This window comes from Homalodisca vitripennis, chromosome 1 (genome assembly GCF_021130785.1).
Source record: "Homalodisca vitripennis isolate AUS2020 chromosome 1, UT_GWSS_2.1, whole genome shotgun sequence".
In the NCBI taxonomy this organism is placed as follows: domain Eukaryota; kingdom Metazoa; phylum Arthropoda; class Insecta; order Hemiptera; family Cicadellidae; genus Homalodisca; species Homalodisca vitripennis.
The window spans coordinates 158536834-158559779 of record NC_060207.1 but is presented as its reverse complement, the minus strand read 5'-3'; the positions used below and the strand labels follow the sequence as shown (position 1 = coordinate 158559779).

Sequence of the window (22946 nt, the reverse complement as noted above, 5' to 3'; positions counted from 1 at the left end):
CTTCCAATTCTTCCTATTTTTGGACGTTATTTTTTCTACAATATAACCAGAAAAAATAGTACGATAATGTTTACGTTAAAAAAAAATAGTTTTTCTCCAATACGATATTCATAAAATTTATTATAACATTATTAATTGATGAAACCGGAGTGATAGACAGTAATTTTAATACCATAATAATTTAATGAAAATAAAAATAGTTTGTGTTTTATCTTATCATCTTTGTGTATTGAATCTGATTGTAATTTAGCATGGTCGTTTGTGTATATGTTTTTTTTACATTTTAGTATACAAGTTTGGAGTATATTAGACAACAGTTGAATAAAATAGTCCATCACAGACTATAATTATGTTTTGGCGGGAAGAGAACCAGTCTTCTGACAGGCCAACTTCATCTTGTGATTTCTCTTCTTACAATTCTCACCGACTTGTCTTTATATTTCAATTGTATTAGATTTAGAACATTTATACATGTATTTTAAAGTTTAGTATTAACAGTGTTATTATAGATCGTAATTTATTTAATGGAATTGTAATTAAGTTTTGAAACACAGTAATAACCTGTGTCACTCTGGTACAATGGATATTCGGGAAGGTATCAAGTCACAGTTTCTAGATTTGGGTATTGAATTATCGGACAGTATCCTTGATAAATGTAAGTTCATAATTTTAATATATTTATAAGAATAGAGTTAATTGAGTTACTGATTTCCAAAACGTAGTATTTTAAACATATGCATGTCTATTTAGAAACACTGACTAGGCTTGGCACTCTGTAACATTTAAATTTTACTAATTTATATTAGAGTAAAATCCAGGACACATCCAAATACTTAACTCCTGCTACCACGACCACCACCACCACACTTGCATGCGACATATTTACATGATCACAAAAACGGTACAAAAATATATTAACTATACATTAACCCTTTTAGGTGTTGAGCAATCCAGACTGCACGGTGCCATTAGCACCAATTTTATGTTAATATGTTTTTTTGATAGAGGCTAACTAGTTTTTGATTGTTTTTCCATCGGAGCAGCATCGTTCTGTTGCATCCCATCCTGTAGTTAGAGGCATTTATAATCAGACGTAGAATAATGAATACATATTCCAGAAGGTATGATCAGAAATACCTCTGGCCATTAATGTGGGCTGTGACAGCACCATTAATAATTACTCACCACTGAGAACGTAATTATGGAGCCTAGGCTACAATAATTACATTTTTGTACATTTCCAGAAAGACATGCCAAACTTAATGTATCATTCAGTTTTATCTAACCGTTCTGTAAGTGGTTCTGAAGCAATAAATTTTATGTAGGCTACAAACACCTAGATAAATGAATATTAAAAGTTGTAGGATATTTGATCATAATAACATATTTGCTAATATTCATGTTGGCTTGTAAAGTCACATCCTAATATTTTGGAACTTCTAAACACGCTTAAAGGCCTCTGTATAATTTGTATCTTTATTTTTGTTTTAAGTGATAAATAATAAAATCTACAATTCCAGAAAATATGCAACAGATAAATATCAAATATTTTTTCCTTGGCTAGACTTTAATAAGCGGCCTACACGTGTTATTTGGTTGTTTTTAATAAATTGTTCGATGTTTTTATCTGAAGGCATAATCTGTATTACAATTTATTTAACTTAGCATATATTATTTCACCTTATTACTTATAGTAGTTTTAATGTAAACAATAAATAGCAAAAAGTAACTAATATTTTGAGACTAAAAATGGCGATGAATATGAGGAAAATATGTAAGATATTTCTCACAAGTGACGAGATTAGTTTAAGTGTTTTCAACATGTATGTTTGGCTCCTGGCAACTCATGGGGAGAATTCTTTGCTCCATTTCACAAAAGCTGTTACTCATTGCTATCAAGTTGGGCAAGTTATAAATATTGTAAGGTTTCTTTGATGTGTAAGTCTTGGCCTTAGTTGGTTTTGTTATGTTAGTGTTAAATTCATGTTTTTTAAATTGTAATAAACGAGATTTTTCCTGTTACGGTAATTTATTATAACTTTTATTGTGTACGATTTTTTTCATATCGAAGTTGGATAATATGTCGAACAATTCAACAAAAACAACCGAATAATGAATGTAGGCTGCTTATCTCCCCTTTTCCCCTTATGAAACAGGTATTTTATCATCAATATCTGTTGTTTTCTTTGTATAGTAAAGTATTGCAGGTAGGCCTTCTTAACCGCCTAATTAATGACTTAAAGCAATTCAGATAATTACTTATTGCATAATCATTAAAAATTAGTTTTTAAAATTAAACATTAAAGATTGAAATTTTTTGTTAGATTTAGAATATTACGTTATGCATTAAGTTTTAAATCGACTGTTGTTTTGAAATGTATGCTTACTGTAGCTTGATTATATTACGATTTTAATGAATTGTTGATCATGATCAGAAATTATTATTATAGATGATGACAAGGTAGGTTATATTTGACATTATTGGTGATAGGCTGAGGGGGTTGGCACATTTCCCAGGATCCAATGTTTTTGTAAAAAAGACGAATAACAATTTCACACTAACTCTAATGGAGACTCTTACCCACACTCATTTAAAGTTATAGAAATAGTTCAACACCTCACTATTATTGTATTATTAGAGTGTTTGTTTTCAAACGAATATTCCTGGGTTACGGTTAAAGTGAAATAGCAACTTTTTAGAGTAATATGAAACCTTTTCAACTATATAAAGAGGTAACATTATTACATACATATTTAGGGGCTATAATGAATACTGTCTTACAATTGTATGTAAACCACTTAACACATAACACGGATATTCCAATCATCATTTGAGTGTTTAAATATAACTCCCACACTTACTTTTAGGTTGTTATCTCTAGTTCTATAGATCTTAGGGATTTGTTCTTCAGTGTCTATTAACTGCTCCTGTTTCACAGATTAACTAACATTGATGAGTTAAAGCTACAGCTACGATGTTACAGTATCATGACGTAATTTGCGAACATCATGAGTTTCAAGGTAGCTATATATCACAGGAATGGTATGCTCTGGAACATGACAATCAGCTTGGAACTGAATGTCCACTTTCCTTTTGTTGCTTGTATTCTTGTTGGGTGTCACTTGATTTGAACTGAACATGAACCCAACCAGGGATTGTAATGGAAGTTGAGGCCATCTATATACTTGAGGCAGTAACATTGAAAGTCTCACCATCCATAAAACTGTGAAGTTCTTCAGTCCACCACTAATTTTTAAGCCTCATTCCATGTATGTCCTCATGGACCACTGGTTTGTGGGAGGATCTTATCAAACAGTAAGGGGAGAGTTGATACAGTACAAGGGTGATTGTACTGATAACAAGTGCTACCTTAACAGACAGGATTTGGAACTCAGATCCAAAGTTTGGACATCTCAGACTACACAATCAGTGATCATTTGTCTTAGCTTATACACTTCATACTATCTACTACGCTGTTTACTTTAATTAGCTGTTGATTGAAATTTAGCGACACTTCCTTCGATGTTTTCTTTAACTATCCATTGTTGAATACTACTCCAAAAATACATTGCACTGGACATGTAAACATATATACAGGGTGATTCATGAAGTTCTCTCCCCCCCCTTCTACAGCACATTGTACTAGTAAAAATAATGAAAAAATGTTATATAAACATAGGTCCGAAAACGCTTCGTTAGCGAGTTACAGCTAGCGAAAGATTTCGCCTGAATTCCTGGGTAAAGAGTAAAATAAAGCCATACTGAACTTTTGGAAAGGTTAATTAAGTAAGAAATATCGTGGATTCTTATGTATTTTTACCTGATAAAGCTAATAAAATAGGTTTCAGAACTGTACCTGTAGTAGTTTTTGAGGGATTCAGGGTTAAATGCAAAAAATTGGGGCACGAAACAATGTTTTTTTAAGTTTGATGTACAATAACTTTGTTAAATTGGGAATAAATACATAAAATCAACAAACATTAATTGTAGAGAATTTAATTCTGAGAAAATTGATATAATCAAAGTCTAAAATAAAACAGAAATAAGTACCAAAAAATCGATTTTATTCAGTATAATACATTACTAGCTGTAAAGAAATACCGTACGGTATTTAGTTAAAATAAAACAAAAACAAAATGTTTGTTCCTTAATGATGAGATAAATTGAGAAAACAAGATTAACTGTTAAATAAATTTGTTTGTAAATAAAAATATCATGTTTTATTACGTTGTATTTTTTTTTTTAAATAAAAATTTACATCAAATGTTCGAAAATAAATGAAGCAAACATTTTCCCATTATTGTTTACTAATCATCGAAATGCAGTTTTTTGTTTTATTAATTTCTAAGTTGGTAACGCACGAATAACAGCTGATCAACAATGGTATTCTGTACTGTTACGTTAGAACTGTGTATTAGTGGTGTTTTGCAAGCTACAGCAGGAGATCGGGTTCTGTGAATCGTGTTATTAAATGCAATTTTTCTGTGAGTTATAATTCGATTGTTTATTCAGCGAAAAAAATGCCTTACTTATTTACATCAGAGGAATACGCTGATATGGTTTTTATTTTGGGTTACTGTAATGGTAATGCTAGAGCTGCTGTAGAAGAATATGAACTACGTTACCCTAATAGGAGGATTCCAGATACCAAAACAATTTCAGGAACTTTTCGTACTCTTCGGGAAACAGGATCACTACCAAGTACTAGGGCCAATTATGAACGAGCTGTCCAACTTGATGATGATATTGTTATTAATGCTGTTCATCGCAGTCCAGGTGTAAGTACACGACGTATTTCTAGGCGGATAGGAGTTTCGCAGTCAACGATGTGGAGGTCACTTATTTTACCGAAACAAATTTTATATCCGTTTCATAAATAAAAGGTTCGACATCTACAGCTAGGGGATGGTCTGCTTCGCTTGGAGTTTTGCAACTTTTTGAATATTAATAATCAACTCTACAAGCGTATTTTGTTTACGGATGAGGCACAATTCACTCGGGATGGTGTCAATAACTTGCACAATGAACACTCATGGGCAGAAGAAAATCCACATGAGGTAGTGGAACAGAAGTTTCAACACCGATTTAGCGTCAATGTCTGGTGTGGCCTTTTGCACAATCGGCTGATTGGACCTTTCATATTACCTGGACGCCTAAATGCTGAGTTCTATTTGCATTTCCTTCAAGAAGAGTTGCCGCAGCTGTTAGAGAATGTTCCTTTACATCTCAGACAAAATTTGTACTTCCAGCATGACGGAGCACCTCCCCACTTTTCACGTGCCGTTTCTGCTTACTTAAATCATCAATTTCCTGGACACTGGATTGGTCGTGGAGGCAGGGCCGCATTTACAAATTCGGCGCCCCTAGGCCTACAGACCAAAGAGCGCCCCTCCCCCAGAGGACTCTGATTACACTGATGTAGAAATCCAGTAAATTTCTTAATTACATAATTTTGATGAAAGATAATTACAATAGTATATATATATATATATATATATATATATATATATATATATATATATATATATATATAGGAGTGTTTTGAATAAATAAAAGCAATGAACCAATGAATGAGTCAACGTCGCACCCCGGACCTAGTTGACCTTGGCCACCCGCCCCGCCGAGTGCCAACACCACCCACCGCCGCAACTTTTTTCTTTTGTGTACTTTAAAATTTATGCGCCCCCTAAAATTTTGCGCCCTAGGCCTGGGCCTAGTGGGCCTATAGGGAAATGCGGTACTGCGTGGAGGGCCTCACCCTTGGCCACCAAGATCACCAGATCTATCTCCATTGGATTATTGCATCTGGGAATGGATGAAAGACATTGTATACAAGACAAAAGTGAATTCTCGTGATGAATTAATTGCCCGTATTATGGATTCGGCTGTGCAGATACAGGGAAGTCCTGAAAAATTAAGAAACGCAACAAAAGCAATACACAAACGTGCTGCAAAATGTATTGATAATGATGGCCTCATTTTCGAACATCTATTACAAAAAGGTGCGTACGGTTGGCCCAACCTGATTAATTTTGCTTAAAACTAGTAATGTATTATACTGAATAAAATCGATTTTTTGGTACTTATTTCTGTTTTATTTTAGACTTTGATTATATCAATTTTCTCAGAATTAAATTCTCTACAATTAATGTTTGTTGATTTTATGTATTTATTACCAATTTAACAAGGTTATTGTACATCAAACTTAAAAAAAACATTGTTTCGTGCCCCAATTTTTTGCATTTAACCCTGAATCCCTCAAAAACTACTACAGGTACAGTTCTGAAACCTATTTTATTAGCTTTATCAGGTAAAAATACATAAGAATCCACGATATTTCTTACTTAATTAACCTTTCCAAAAGTTCAGTATGGCTTTATTTTACTCTTTACCCAGGAATTCAGGCGAAATCTTTCGCTAGCTGTAAGTCGCTAACGAAGCGTTTTCGGACCTATGTTTATATATTTATATAACATTTTTTCATTATTTTTACTAGTACAATGTGCTGTAGAAGTGGGGGGAGAACTTCATGAATCACCCTGTATATAATATTAAACAATGGAGTTTAGTACCTTAAATTTTTTATTACAAATTCACCATGGTACCATTTACTTAGTCTATAGATTTAAGAAACTAGCTTGATCATTGAGTTTGATTATTTTTTTATAGGTGTGGAAATATGTGTTCTTCACAATATTGATGAGGACGCATTTGTGGAGACATGGATGGCTTACAGTGTTACCAATTTGGAAGGGGAAGCCCCAACCATTGAGACCCTTTCAACTATGGAACGGAAAGAATTTGCCAATAAAAGCAAAAACGGCTCTACAAATACACCTGGTTCTCGGCCGTCAACTACTCCATTGACCATATATAACAAAACTCCAACAAGCAGCAAAAAGTATCCTTTACAATTTTTAGGAGATAAGGCAGCTTATTTATTTATATACTTTCTGTTTTGGATGTGAAACATCTTTACCGATTGTTACCTTAAAATTAATTGTATAGTATAACCTTCTATATGTAAAAATGTAATGAACAAAGTATTAAATAAATTACTAAAGCATTCACAAAATAGAATAAACTAAATAAATCAAACTAAATTAAATTCCAAATTTCTCCATGGAAACAGATGTACTATGTCTAATCCTTGTTAACTTACATTATTATACATCTAAGAATAAAGGCTATATTTAAAAATCTTGAGGGAACTTGCACACTTGCCAGAAAATCTATTTTTATTCACAAGATACAGTTTTATTTTCTATTTACACTTTGTGGACATGTTTTTAAACATAGAAGTGCACTCTTTAAATCAGCACTAATGAAATGCCAGATAATTACGGATTGGATATGTGTGTGCTCACATACATTATATATTAGTTTGTAAACTGTCAAATTTGATGTGGTTTATGAAATTTGATTTGTTAAAAATAAATTTGGCTGTAATTGAAAAATCCTAATTGACACAGGTGTACATAAAAAAATTCGAAATAAGTTTAGTCTAATATACAATTATATTTAATAAGGCTATTAAATGTTGTTTATCACTGAACTTATTTCCAGCCAATTAACTTTTGATGTAAATGTCACTGTCTCTGTAAATAGATGGCATTTCCCTTAATTAATGTATATGTGAAAAATGTTAATTGCATGTTTTTATACTTTGGTCATGTTTCAATTCAATGCAATTCAAAAACCTTATTTATTTCCAAATAAATTACAATTCCATAATAGATTAATATATATTGTAATAATTTTAAAAATACGATTAAAACATAACCAATTTCTTAAAAGACAGGAAAAAAGTACCCACATAGGCAAGCCTGTGCGTGGGTACGAGTCGTTGAAAAAAGATAGGTCAACCTACATTGCTGATAAGTTTTAATCACATATATAGCATACAAAAACACACACATAAGTACATACATAAATACACAAACCTTGCTCCCTGTACAGTAGTACTGAAAATAAGTAAAGTAACAGGCCTAGGTCGGTACAACAAACAAGGGCTTTAAGTAAAAAAAATTCCTGTATGTAATTGAACGCAATAACATTCTCTGTTGCCTCCCCTCCCAAATCCGTAAGCCAATTAACCAGTAGCTTCTGGTTGAAGAAGTAAATTTGTGGTTGTTCAGAATTAAGTTTAATACATCCTAATAATCCTAAGTAAATTCTGTATTTGAGTTCTAATTATAAAATGTTATTCCATAACTAAAAAAAATTCAGACCTGCAGTTGAAAACTGGAATCGACTTGAAAACATCACTCCTAAGGTAAGTGGTTGCTTTTATTTTAGTACTTGCTAGTAGTTATCCCTTACTTCACACTTAATTTTCTAGCACTTCTGGTTCAAGTGAATACCTTGTACCTGTACACTATAAGCTAGTCTGGCTCTATATAGATGGTACAGTTACATCACGTTTAGTTCAGAGTAAAGTGTACTCACATGCATGCCAGCCAACACCAAGTGTAATACAGAGCATTGCGTTCTTTATTACTGTGATCCTATTCGTAGCTGCTGCAGTTGCACCACATCACAGCAGGACCCTTTACTGTAGTACTGACTGTACTAGGACTAGTTAAACAGTCCTAAGGATTGATTTGTTTAATACAAATCATAGTTCTTAGTTGAAGTACCGCAAAAATAAGTCGTTGCAGACACACAGTAAAGTACTGTGTACACTTGTGGCATTTCAGACTACAGACAAGTATCACACCTGAAATAATAAAAGTATTTCACAGCATTATTTTGTGTCAAAGGTTCACAGTTACTACAATCGGTTGCCACTCTCCCCCCATACTCATGCAGTATCATGTAGTTTCAAGCACGGGTCAATTCTTTATTTGCGTGACATCTGCAAAAACAAATATAATTACCATAGATTGCCATATTACACAGGTCGTTAACATATATATTAAAAAGACATGGCACAAGGGTCATTCCCTAGCAAACGCTGTAGTAAATGTCCATGTCGTCATTGCACACACCTTCTAGACGCACACATTGCCCAGGTAATTCTGGAACCAAAATGGTTCAGGTTTGCTAACAGTGTCGAAAGCCTTGGCAAGAGCCAGGAACACACCTAAAACCTTCCACCCTTGTTTTAAACATGAGTGGATGTGTGAAGTGAAAGCAAATGAAGCTCCAGATCTGCCCTGGTTTTCTCTAAAACCAATTTATTCACCGAGATCAAATTATTTGAATCCAGAACACTTAAGACCCTTTGTTTAATCACCTTTTAAAAAGTCTTAGATATGGTACCCATTAGAAATATCGGATGGAATGAATTTTAACTTTCAATATTCCAGATTTTTGGAATGGGAATAATTTTAGCAATTTTAAATAGCAATACTAAAAATTAATGAAAATTTGTATTAAAACTATTATATTTAAATTTAGGTATAAAATTGAATTACTCTTATTTGTGCAAGAGTTAAATTCAATATAATTAATCACATTCTTTGAATTCAACTAGGTTAATCTGCAATAATTCTTAGTTTTGTAAAAAGAAAACAAAAATAATATTATTTGTGAATAAACAACAAAAGCAAATAAACAATAACACATGCCTTAAAACTACTTAATTTAAATGTTGTTTTGGAAAACTGGAGTTGTCCATGATCCCCATGACAAACTTCTATCCATTGTTCCTAGCAAACTGTTTGGTCTCTAGCAGTATAAGGTGACACATGTTCGGCTATATAAATTTTATCGATGGGTAGATGTGAATTCACTTCATTTGTAGTCAAAAATTTCTTCAAATTAAATTGTGTTAGCTACTTTTCCTCGATAGTTTTGGATTGTAGTTGGAACTATTATTGATTTGGGACAATCTTTATTACTGGAGAGTACAATATGCACAACTTGGATATGTTCAGCATTATTTTGAATACCCAGTACAATTCAGATTTCTGATAAAATTGCAATACTGTTTAATTTCTAAATTCATGTTTCTTGAAGTACTGCTCAAAGTAACTCACAATTTCCTTCTTTTAGAAATTCATTTTCTTGTTGTAGTTCATTCACTGTTTTTGTTGAAAATGATTTCTCCTTACCGGTGGTTGGAAAAAACCGTTCTGTAAAAAGTTAAAGTTAGTAACTTTGTCTTTGATATCTCCATTGCAGTACTGGTCAAGCACTACTTTCTTAATATTTGCTAAAACATACAGTTAAAAGTATATTTTTAACCCAATAAACAGCAATTCCATAAAAAGTAGAAATAGAAGTTTTGTTACTGTTACCGGTACTCTTTGCTTTCCAAATTATAATTGTAAATGATGAGTTTAACTCTTGTTCACTTTCCTCTTTGTGCAGCATCTGGAATCTGACGATTTCACAGACTTAATAACTGATTACTTTTAACAAGCTTTTTCAATAAATAACATTTTTTTCTGTAGTGCAACTTTAGAGACCAGTGAGGCATAGCCCAAAGGGATTTTTGAAGTAGGCATAGACTTATTGTATGTTAACCAGCGGTCCTAAGAATGTCCATAAAACACACACACACAGATGCCATTAGATTGTTATATAATAGCATAGAGTATATAGCTAGAAGTTATGATCTTAACTTTTAAGAAAAAGTTGATAACTGGGACAATAATTTGAAATATGAACATACTTGCATCTATAGGACCCAGTACAGATATTCATGAAATATCATTTTTGTATGTGGATTAATTATTTGTCTTAATGAGTAAAAGATAAATCACCTATATTTATTAGTTTTAGTTCTAGGAGTAAACTTGTTTTAAAACGTCCCCACAATTCGGCCATTTTTACATTCCTAAATGAAATGTTAAGACATGTAAGAATTTATAGCATATCCTATATTTGTCATGTTTTATAAAAATCATTCAACAAGTCTACCAGTAATTTTATTGATTCAAGACTATCATTAGATTATAATTTTTAAGTTAAACAAAAATAGATAAGATTACAGTAAATTTACAAATAAGAAATACATATGATGACAGTTGTCATCATAAAACCATTAAAACGTACATAGGACTATATGAAATAGCTTAATATTAGTTTATTATAATTTAAAAAAAACAAGGTAAAAATGAAAGCTCTGTTAAAAGAATTAATTAAAAACAAAGTTCAATTAAATTAAATATATCTTTTTCAGTAATGTTACAATGTGTAAATGCATAGACATGCAATTAAATAGATACACATTTAAATAAAACAAAACAAAGGTGAGAAATAGATACAGGCAGTTTTACAAAGTACATATTTTTATATTGTACCACTCAATAGGCTCTTGCATCTAAAATTCAAGTTGATTGCAAGCAACACTTAGAATTAACTCATTATAATAGTTAAAAAATGTATAAAAATACAATGTTATTAACAAAAAAATAAATAAAATGGCAAAAAGTAAACATCCTAAAAACTGATCTTTTGAACTGGCTAGTTGAAAAATCTTTAACGTTATTTAAAGTAGTATTAATAAGCAGAATCTACAACTTTCTTTACAAACTTCAGAAGAAGGGCTAAAGACTTTATTCAGCCAAAAGTAGAAGGACTGTGTGGTCCTTTCTTCAAAAACTTAACGTAATATCAAATGTGTGCAAGTACTACATCCAAACTAATATAAAAGAATTTTTTTGTATTTAAATAAACACAGACTTAATAAATACAGAACATATTTAAAAAAATGCATTAAATATCTTACATCTACATTTGCATTCTTCTGTTAGTGGCGTAACCATAGTACATTAGCTGGACCTGCCTTATCTGATTGCTTCAGGTTTATATCTTTAAGTATAGTCACAAACCAGGGATGGCTGTCATTGGAAGAGAATTCCACAAAATATTGGCAAGCTATTATTTAAAAAGAGATTGATCAGACACTGCTGTCTTGTGCTGACGTATTTATTATATGTATTATTACAAAACTTAATGTTGTGATATCAATGAAATGGTTATTATTATAATAAAATAGTTACGTAAAACTTAGGGAGGACTTCTTGAATTCTTCTGAGATAAAAATTAGATATGATATGAATGATATTTAGGAAATCTGAATTGTCATATTAAATTAACATAACTTAAGAGTTTTTATTAGTCTTTATTCACTTTGTAGTGTGAATGCATTTGATGAATATATTATGATTTGATGTTATGCTCCATTCTCATTATAAATGTAACATATGTAGTTGTAAAGAAACACTCCACCTAACCTAATTGAATACAATTATCTTGTATACCATAACCAGCATTAAAAGGAGGTAACCACATGGTCAGGCCTGTGCTCAGACTGGATTTTTCAGACAATTTTAATGGGGTCCGGATTGGACCTCGCCACACGTTTATTTGAAAAGGCCATGTCGACGGACGAACGGGGGTGCAGTGGCGGGACATGAAAGGGCCCGGTCAAAATCTTTTCTAGGCGCCACCAAAGCTGAGTACGGCCCTACACATGGTATATTTAAATGCACATTTAAAAATGCCTTTCTTTATTGAACCAACTTAAGAATCATTGTTACATTACTAATGAAATGTTAACTAATTTTGTTATAATTAGATCTCACTAATTTTCCCTCTGGCAAATGGATGAGACCAGTTGAACATTCAGGGGTTGTGCATCCATTAGGCAAACTAGGCGGCAGTTTTGGGGGTAGCAAAAAGATGAAAAATAACATAAAATCCGTATATTTTACTGTACTTTTTCAAAGAGCAAAATTTGTGATAAGACGAGATTGTATTATTTTGAAACTCAATTTCAATCAGATCATGTGTCATGCCAGGGTAACACCATGTTAAGTTATGCGTTAACTTTACTAAAGTATGAGACCTGCATCCTCTACGTGACAGTGACAACAGTCAGGTATTGTGCGTAGGGTGGAGGTGCGTAATCACACTGTGGTTGGATGTAGTTGTGAATTGAATGTTTTATGTCTTGACACGAACCATATTGCCGTGTCATTGCTATATCCTCATTCCCAATCTTTGTCCTGGGTAAACTTGGAAATAAATCTTTTTTTTCAACTTAATTACACAATTTTAGTAATTGTTGTTTTTGTTTATTAAGTTTATACTTGGTATAAAATACACTAACAAAATCCTGATGGATAAATTTTACGTAAACAAGACAAGGAAGAAGTTCTGTTTTTGTTATTGTGTTTCTGTTAAGAAAGAGGGGGAGAGCGATCTAGTTGGTGGTCTTTAGCGGCAGAGTAGCTTAAGCCGGCCCAGCGAACACTCAAGTAATCAAATGCTCCAAATAGATTTAAAATCCAACCATTCAATAGTTAAAAATTGAGGTTTTACTTTATATAAGCAGAGTGTGAGAAGCAGTCTCAAAGTCATAGTTTAGATGTCATTTCATGTTCTGTAGAAAATTTACCAAATTAGTAACCATCAAAACTCAATTTTCCAAAGCATTTAATAAATTACAGTTTCATTTATTCTCTGCTCCAGATAATAGTAGTGTATTCAAGATGATTTTGGACCAAAGAACTGCAAAGTATGATAAACAAATTTTTATAATCGAAAAAGTAGGTGATACATTAAAGAAGATTCATGTCAGCTGATAAATTCTTCACCTTATACTGAAATTTGTATGGTTAGCTTTTCATCCTAATTTTTGAACACTAATTATGATTACGTGTTCAGAGACCAGTTGTAGAAAGTATGATGACATGACGATCTTTTGAAATGTACACTCACTTGGTTGTACTGCTCTCAATCTAATATCAAAACTAATAATATTTTACAAATTAAAGTAACTACATTTTTTCTGAGGTTCAGAGACGTGGTTGATTCTGGCCCACATTACAAACATTCTGATTGCTCATTTGAATACTGAATGGTCTGTAACCTTGGTGGTTTGTAGAGATATTTTAAAATCATCAGCATATAGGTATGAAGATTCGGTGAACAGTAAAATATACAGAAATGTTAAAGTGAAGCATTGAGACAGATCTTACAAGAAAGTTCAAAAGACATTTCACCAATTCTTACTTTGAATGCTCTTCGTAAAATTTTGATTTAATCCAGTAAATAAGGTCAGGATAAAATGGAAATATCTGAAGCTTTTTCAAACAGAGATAAAAGTGGAACTTGTCACATCACTGATAGAAATTAGGCTTTATCTTAACCAGGGTTAGGCAGGCACTGCTAAGAAACATGACTAGTTTTGTGGCAGGTGAACAATGTAAAAATGTTACACTAGAATGGAGAGATAAGATTAAAAACTCTTTTAAAGAAAAATTTACACAATTTTTAAAATATATTTTGCACAACACTAACTAAAGAAATTGGTTTAAAATTAGAAAATTAAAGTTCAGCAGTTTATTAAATTTTGGAATCAGTGAACATTTTTTTTTTTTTAAGGAGTAGCTGATCTCCTCTTATGCCTTATTCTGCCCGTCCTCATGGGCCACTGGCCTGTGCGAGGATCTTATCAAACAGAATAAGGGGAGAGAGTTAATACAGTACAAGGTCGATGATACTGATAAAAAGTGCAGTGGTCACAGACAGGATTCGAACCTGCGCTATCTGTAACTCAGACTCAAAGTCCAATGTCTTAGACTACTCGGCCTTCGGCACTCACATAAACTCCTAATATACTGCAGTTTTCCAGATGGAACCCAAATCTGTTTTCAGTAAATTCTAACTGAACAATGACAAAAAGATGGGAGCTAAACATTTAACAGAAAAAGTGGTCTAATACCCTTAATCCTACAAACTAAATGGGGTTTTAGTTTCTTGATAGCAGATTATATTTTACTGAGGAATTTAAAGTATTATATGTAAAAGAGGTATTTGTATCTGACTGTATTTTTCAAATTAATATCGTTAAGTTATGGTTAGTGTTAGATTTCTAACACATTGCAACAAAGATGAGAGTTGCTTCTAACACATTACAACAAAGATGAGAGTTGCCTGCTACCGTAATGTAGAGATGAGTTATTTCATGGTTGGTAACACAGTTATTGTCAGCACTACCTGGTGTTGCAATCAGTGGATATTTGTTGTATTTTGGATGGATTGGTAGTATATTCATAAAAAATTGTCATGTTAAATTTCATGAGAATCAAATTATCCTCATCGTCTTCATCTGTTTTAATTAAAAATCTCTACATACCAAAAAATAAAAATCATTGTTTTTATTACACCTAGTTTTTATTTATTACAAAATAAATTTAAATCTATAGATGCAAATACGGATCAGTAAGAAGAATCAGACAATATGCTTCCATAAAAAGTTACAAAATCATTACTCCGTTTTTTAGCCTTGTTTTCAAACATTCAAATACAGTGTTAATACAAATTGAAAGTTTTTGTTTAACGTTTTAATTCAATAGCTAATTTAGATAAATATTGTTTTTATTGTCAGATATTGTTTTAACTATTTATTAAAATTTAATGTGTTTACGTAGAAGTGAAGTGTATAATTTTGTTCAATAACTTATTAATCTCTCTTGGCTATTAGAAGGAAATGTGTTTATTGCAAATAAATAAGACTTTGATATTTCTGTCCCAATACATGTTTGGATATAGCGTTGGGTAAAGCCTGAGTTGTTTACAATAAATCTATTCTATTCTAATTATACAACTTGTGTAATAAAAATAACTAAAAACATAACTTTCCAGAAAAAATATTCCAATAACAGTAATTTACAAACTGATATTTTGTACTCTAAGGTTACATCGTTAATAAAAATAATTTTTAGGTAGATTTCATAGTGATTTCATTACCCATCATAATAAGACATTTCATGATGGTGGCTGTTTTAATGTGTGCAAATTTTATATCTCCTACTCCAGAACTGAAATAAAAAATTACATAAAGATATATGAGGTGTGTTCAAAAAGTAATAGTTATAATTTTGAAGTACATTTTCCTAAATTGATAGTCACCAAAAAAGAAAATCACAAAAGTAAATGGATAACTGATGAAATTAAATACAAGCAGTGTAAATTGATAGACTTAGAAAAAAAATGTAGGATACTTAAGGATATAAAATTAAAATCAAAAGTTAAAGAAATGAAAAAGGAATTGAAAAATGCTATATATATTGAAAAAAAGCAATACTTTGATCAAAAGATTAATAATTCTTGCAACATTTCAAAATCAACATGGCAATGAATTAAAACAGAAATAAATAAAATTAAAACCAGTTTGTAAAAAAATATTACAGTTGTTAGAGATAGAAACAAGGAAGTTGTAAGTGATCCAATACAGGTTGGAAATATATTTAATAAGTTTTTTGTAAATGTAGTTGATAAAACAGTATTACCCAATTTACCTTCTAGAAATGAAAAACAATTAAATTTTCCACATGCTCATACGACAAATAATAGATTTAGATTTAATCAGATTTCAGAAACTCATTAAAAAAAAATTGTCATGTCTTTTGAAAATAAACCATCATCTGGAAATGATGAGGTTACTATACAACTAATAAAACAATCTCTTCCATTCATTTTACAGCCATTAGTCCACTTAATAAATTCATCTCTAATTGCAAGCTATTTTCCGAATCAACTAAAGATTGCCAGATTAATCCCAATTTTCAAAAAAGGTAACCCAAATGACCCCTCATGTTACAGGCCAGTGTCTCTTCTTCCTGTGTTTTATAAAATATTTGAAAAAGTAGTTTATATTCAATTAGTGAATTATTTAGAAAACAATAAATTATTAGATAAGCAACAACATGGCTTTAGATCGGGAAAGTCCACTACTACCGCTGGCATTGACTTTATTCAGTCAATAATCAACTCGGTGGATAGGGGTGAAAAGGTAATTGGAATTTTCTTGGATCTCACACGGGCATTTGATAGCGTCTCACACCAAGAACTTCTAATCTCTCTTAACAATCTAGGTATTCAAAATAGAGAATTATTATGGTTTGAATCATATTTAACAGAGAGGAAACAATACGTGGAAATAGAACACACATCATCTAAATTAAAACCGAGCAGGTGTCACATTATAAGAAAATATAAGTCTGAAATAGAAACCATTAAATACGGAGTCCCTCAAGGATCCATTTTGGGCCCATTACTTTTCCTCTGTTACATTAATGGACTACCTAAGGTGGTTCCGCAGGACTGTGGCATTTGTTTGTTTGCAGATGATACCAACATCACCATATCAGGTAATTCAGAAGAAGATATAGAAATATCTTCTCACATTAGTCTAAATTTAGTTAAACAATATTTAGATAACAAACAATTACTCTTAAATTCAACTAAATCAAATTTCATTTCGTTTTCCACTCAACAATCAAGAATAACACCCAAATTTGATATTAATTTAAATAATAATGATATATCCCAAGTTGAACACACAAAATTTTTAGGACTCATAATTGACGAGAATCTGTCATGGAACAAACACACTGAGCACGTAATTTATAAAATGTCTTCTGGTATCTATGCACTCCGACAGATGTCGCAGATTTGTAGTATACAGACATTGCGGACTATATATTTCTCACTAGTACATTCACACTTAGCCTATGGAATTAGTATATATGGTGCAACGACAAAGAAAAATTTAGACAAAATTTTATGCCAACAAAAGAGAGCTCTTAGAGCAATGTTTAGACTAAAAAAAAACAGAAGCTGTCAAAAATTTGTTTTCAGAACACAAAATTTTAACTGTTTACAGTCTATACATATATGAGACAGTGATATATATAAAACAAAATGAGAGAAATGCAAAACCTACAAAAATTTTTACATCATTATAATACTAGATTTAAAAGAAATGTCCCTCAGCACAAACTAGAATTTTTCAAAAAAAGGACTGATTTTATGGGCCATAAATTTTTAACAAAACTACCAACAAAAATAATAATAAATGAACAAAATCTTATTAAAATGAAAAAAGAGTTAAAAATATATTTGATAAATCTGGCTCTGTACTCCCTTGATGAGTTTTGGGAGGGAAGGTAGATTGGGAATGCCTGGTATGTAATTTTAGTAATCTATATATATAAAAATGAAACTGTTTGTGTGTAACAGCATCACTCACAAACGGCTGGACGGATTCGCCTAATTTTTTTTTTAATTTGTTCGTCTTGATCTGTAGAAGGTTATAGGATACTTTTTATCCCTTTCCCGATTCAGGATTCCGCCCCACTGGTTACAGAAATACCCGTAAGAAATGCATTGCAGCAAACATATGTTATTAAGTGAAAGAGTCTTTTCAAATTTTTAATCAGCTGTTCTTTGTAAACATATATAATGCGACAAAAAATATATTTATATATAAATTTCTTTACACTTATAGTTTTAAAGCATAGAGTAAGCTTAAGAGAAACGACAAATTTTGTTTAAACTGTTTCTGCAATCATAATATATAAAAATGAATGTTTGTGTGTTTGTCCTTTATAGACTCAGAAACTATTGGACCGATCACTATGAAAATTTGTATTTTTCTATGTAGAAGGTTTATACGCAATGCCCATTGATGTAACTAACCACCAGGCTGTACTGCAAGATATAAAAGTTATCAAAGCGCCTGCACATTATAAACTGCAATTACAACACAGTAGTTACGTATATTAAAATATCCAAACACTATTTGAAGGCAAAGAAATATACGGGCAAAGCTTAAGAGACGCGTGCGAAGCCGCGGGAAACAGCTAGTTCATGTATATAAGCTTCTGGATTGTTTGTTTCTTATTACATTGTATAATTTTAATTTTAAATGACATATAGATTAATTAGTATATTGTAAAAAACTTATTGACACTATTCATGTACACGCTGTACTATGTACGAATAAAGGATTTTTGAATTCTTGAATCTTGAATGGACATTTTCTAATTTCGTGGGTTTAGAAGAGTCCTGTTGTCAAGACCTTTTTAAAATTTGGTTGGTAATCATGCTCCTGAACAATAATATTTCCAGCTGTATTCAATGTTTACTTCTCCAGTTGCAGCTGCTAAGGTTACACTTGTTTTATGAACTCGGTGACTTTTGTTTGTTAAAAAATAAATAGATAAAGAATTTGTAAAAACTTTTGTATGAAAAATGAAATAAAGAGTAACAAAGTTTGAAAAATGTTAACAAAGGCATATGATGAGTCTGATATTAGTAAAACAAAGGCTTACAAGTGTTACAGACATTTCAAAGATGGGCATGAAAACACTGAAGATGGCGAACACTCCATATGCACCATCACATCGACAACCAATGAAAATGTGACTAAGTGACAGAAATGATTATGAACAATCACCTTATTACACTCAGAGAAGTTGATAATGATGTCATATCAATTGGGTCATGCCTTTACATTTTTTCAACTTTTGAGGTATGAAACATGTTACAGCAAAATTTGTCCCAAAGTTGTTGAATTTTGAACGAAAACACGAGGAATTAGCAGCAACAGAAGTTGCTCAGGAGTCACTAAATGAAGTCAGTGACGATGCAGAATTACTGAAACAAGTAATAACACGTGACGAAACATGGGTTTACTGATATAACAAAGGCTCAGTCATCCCAGTGGAGGCATTCTAGATCACCAAGACCAAAAAAAGGTCAACAAGTTCAGTTGAATTTGATGATTGTACAAACTAAGGTTGTACAACTGCTGTACAAAACCAAAAACTAAGCTGATTTAACTTTCTGTTGTAGGTGCTTTCGTAGAAGAGTATTGTAATTATTATGTGTTATAATTGTAAGGTTACTTCATTGAGTTTGTTCTTTCCACGCTGACCGTTTTCTTGGATCTTAATGGCATGGCGCATCATGAATTCTTGCTCCAAGGTCAAACGATCAATAAGGCTGTTCAACACCATTTGTGTGAAGCAATCTGAATAAAAACACTCCGATTTGTAACAAAACGATTGATCACTTTTCTACTACGACAATGCACCTGCTCACATTTTATTGTTTGTTTGTGAATTTTTTCCAGTACTGTACTGTACAAACAGTACTGTAACGATGCCCCACCTCCAGATACTCTAGATATGACTCAGTGTGACTTTTTTATTTCCAAAAATAAAGAGAACTTTATTTCAGTTTGGCCATTATGGTGGGGGAAGGTGTAAAAACAAGCATAGATGACATTCAATGCAATGGATTGGATCTCGTTTATTACACATGTAGAGCAAAACCAGTGTTTTATAGTTCTTAGTTAGTTTCTCGAAAAAAAAAAAAAAAAAAAAAATTCTTGTATTCAGAAAACACAATATGCTTATTTTTTGAGCATTAGTGAAACCTATTAATTGAGGGGCTGGAAAAATGTCATTCTTGTTTGTCTGCACGATATCTCAGAATCAGATTGACCTAAAGACTTACATTAGAAATTACATTTCTACATGGCCAACACTGAGTTGGATGATAGCGCAAGTACTCAGCAAGATTTTGCTGAGCATTAGCAAATTTACGTTTTAAATTGTTTTCTGCTTAACTAAGATGGCAATGAGAAAATAGCAGAATAAATAAATTTTTAAACAACTTGAGTACACTCATAATATGATATATTAATATGTGACGCATTAACATATGTAGCCCAACTACATCTTCTTTTGGTGACTTGAGGTTTTGACTTATATTATTTGAACACTGCTATGAAACCCAACTTAACACCTTCACTGTGGCTGTATACTGAGTGAAGAGTGAGACCGACTAATGTCCCTCTGAGTGTGTACCGTAAGTTGTATGTCGCAGTTAACATTCTATTGTACAATAACTGTTTAGCTATAATACATGTAGTTAACACCTTCACTGCGGTTCTATACGAGTGAGACCAACTAATGTCACTCTTGAGTTGTGCTGTAAGGCATATGTCACAGTCAACATGTTAAACTATTGTACAATCACTGTCTAGCTATAATATATGTGCAGTTAATGTGCTTATGAACAAACCTGTTAATGTATCTCATGGCGAGATATTACAAAAAAGATTTCATCTGTAGGCTTTAAATTCTGCCTGAAATTTAATTTCTACATAAACAAGAATGACTCTTAGATTGTGCATGTCTAACCATTGAATTTGGCTGAGTATCAATGAAAACACTCTGTAGGTTGACAATTTCTCTTTAGTCTGTCGGGGATGTAAGTTTTGAGAATGAAATGAGCCATAGACTTGAAATTTTGCATGCAACCTCAGCGAAACATATTACGCAACATATGGTTTAGCGAATTTATTTCATGTGGGAAATGGTAAAATCAAATATTTCACTCAAATTCGTAAAGTCAGACCAACCAAAACCCACTATCACAAGGGAAACAAATAAAGAGAAGATACAGAATTCAGTTACACAATCATAAGTATCTTGTTATTTAAATTGACATGCTTGTCGATATTAACAAAAAAATTATTCTTGGAAATTCGGTTAAATCGAAATCCAAATTTTCAATTGGTATTTTTACATTTTCTACATTAAAGTTCATTTGAGCGGAAGGGTATAACTATACTATGATAACGTGGAATTTAAATGATTTTATTCTGATTTTTGATGTATATGCATAAACTGTGGCTTTGTTTACGTTATTATTCAAAATTATTATTTAACAATCAGGAGTCGTAATTCGTGCATTCGAGAATTAGATGGATTCGACAATTCGTTTTAATTTGATACAATACACCATCAATAGAGATCCGAAACGACATTAAGACTAGTTTTAAAGTATAAACGTGAACAATCGACGCGGCGCCGGACATTTCGAAAGAAAATGGCGCGTCAGGTAACGAAAGGAGCTCCAAAGATGCAGGAAGGTACACCTGATACAGGAGGACGATCAGAACAACCTGCATTTTTCACAAAATGAAAGGCAGGTAGGTTGTTTATTCGGAAATAAATGCTGGGATTGGAAAAAGCCACCGTAAACTTACCAAATCGATAATGAAAAATTTAATCAGCAAATAACAATGCTACAAAGTGAAGAATTTTTGGCCAAGGCAGCAAACTGAAATGAGTTTTTGAAAGCGTGTTTTCAAGAGCCTATTATTATTGCAGGATGCTAGACGAAGCTATGCATTGATTATCTGTGAGGCAGAGCCAGCCTAGCAGACAAACCAGTATTCTTCCCGCCGCCGCGTTGCTCTGCTCTCCTCCCTCCATTCCCCCACCACGTAAACTTTCTTGACTTGAGGTTTTCAAGGCCAAGATGAGGAGGCGCTTGGGTTATCCGTATTTGAGTAATTCATTGTAGAGTTGTGTTACTTTAGTGTGAATATTTAGATTATCTTTTGTGGTATGGTGTAAATTTAGGAGAGATAAGCTTTATTTACTAACTTTTTAGAATATCATTGTAGGAACTGTTTAGAAAACGTTCTAAAAGTTCATCACCTTGAAGGAAGGTCCATTGTTCAGAGACGCCTCTCTCTTTGCGTTTGCAGTTGGCGGTTTACAGGCTAAATATGTTACTATTTTCTGTTAGGGATCTATATATGTTTAGCTAAGTATATTATCCTTTTATAGTTCAATATTTTATTACTTACAGTTATTCAAATTTTGTACACTTTTTAAATGGGTTTATGGAAGTTTTGTTAACTTTACAACTATTGTACAAAGCCAAAAGCCAAGCTGATTTCACTTTCCGTTATAGGCGCTGTAGCCGACGTCATTTTGGTAGAAGAGTATTGTAATTATGTGTGATAAAAGGCTAACAATAAGTTATGGTTATAAAGGGTATGTTTAAATTTGTTTATTAGTTGAAATTTCTTCTAATGAATTTAAAATTAATTGAAATGTTAACTCAAGTCATTAACCTATGTTGACAAGAAACTTATTTGGTGCTTGCTTTTGGGTATCTAATTAATTGATAAATGAAAGCGTTAGTTATGTCAGTTTATTGACTATTAATGTTTAAACAAAGAAGTTCAAAATAAATTAGGAAACTAAACTTATATGATGTATCTTTTAATAATTTTAGCATATTTTGTTTAATTGTAATAATAAAATTGAGTAGAGAATATTTTCCCACATTGTGAGGTTAGGAATCAGACTAACTTATCATTTAGCTTATT

The 22946-nt window shown here is 32.0% G+C and overlaps 1 protein-coding gene across 1 annotated transcript in view; it reads left to right on the top strand.

Annotated features, from left to right (window-relative positions):
- Positions 1-350: 350 nt before the first annotated feature.
- The window catches only part of LOC124374994 (DNA polymerase alpha subunit B-like), a 66057-nt gene continuing 43461 nt past the window's right edge, over positions 351-22946 (top strand). Inside the window, exons 1-3 of the mRNA XM_046833129.1 lie at positions 351-655; positions 6671-6902; positions 8231-8276. Of these exons, the coding sequence (XP_046689085.1) occupies positions 580-655; positions 6671-6902; positions 8231-8276 (354 nt within the window). The 5' untranslated portion in view covers positions 351-579. The remainder of the gene's footprint in view (positions 656-6670; positions 6903-8230; positions 8277-22946) is intronic.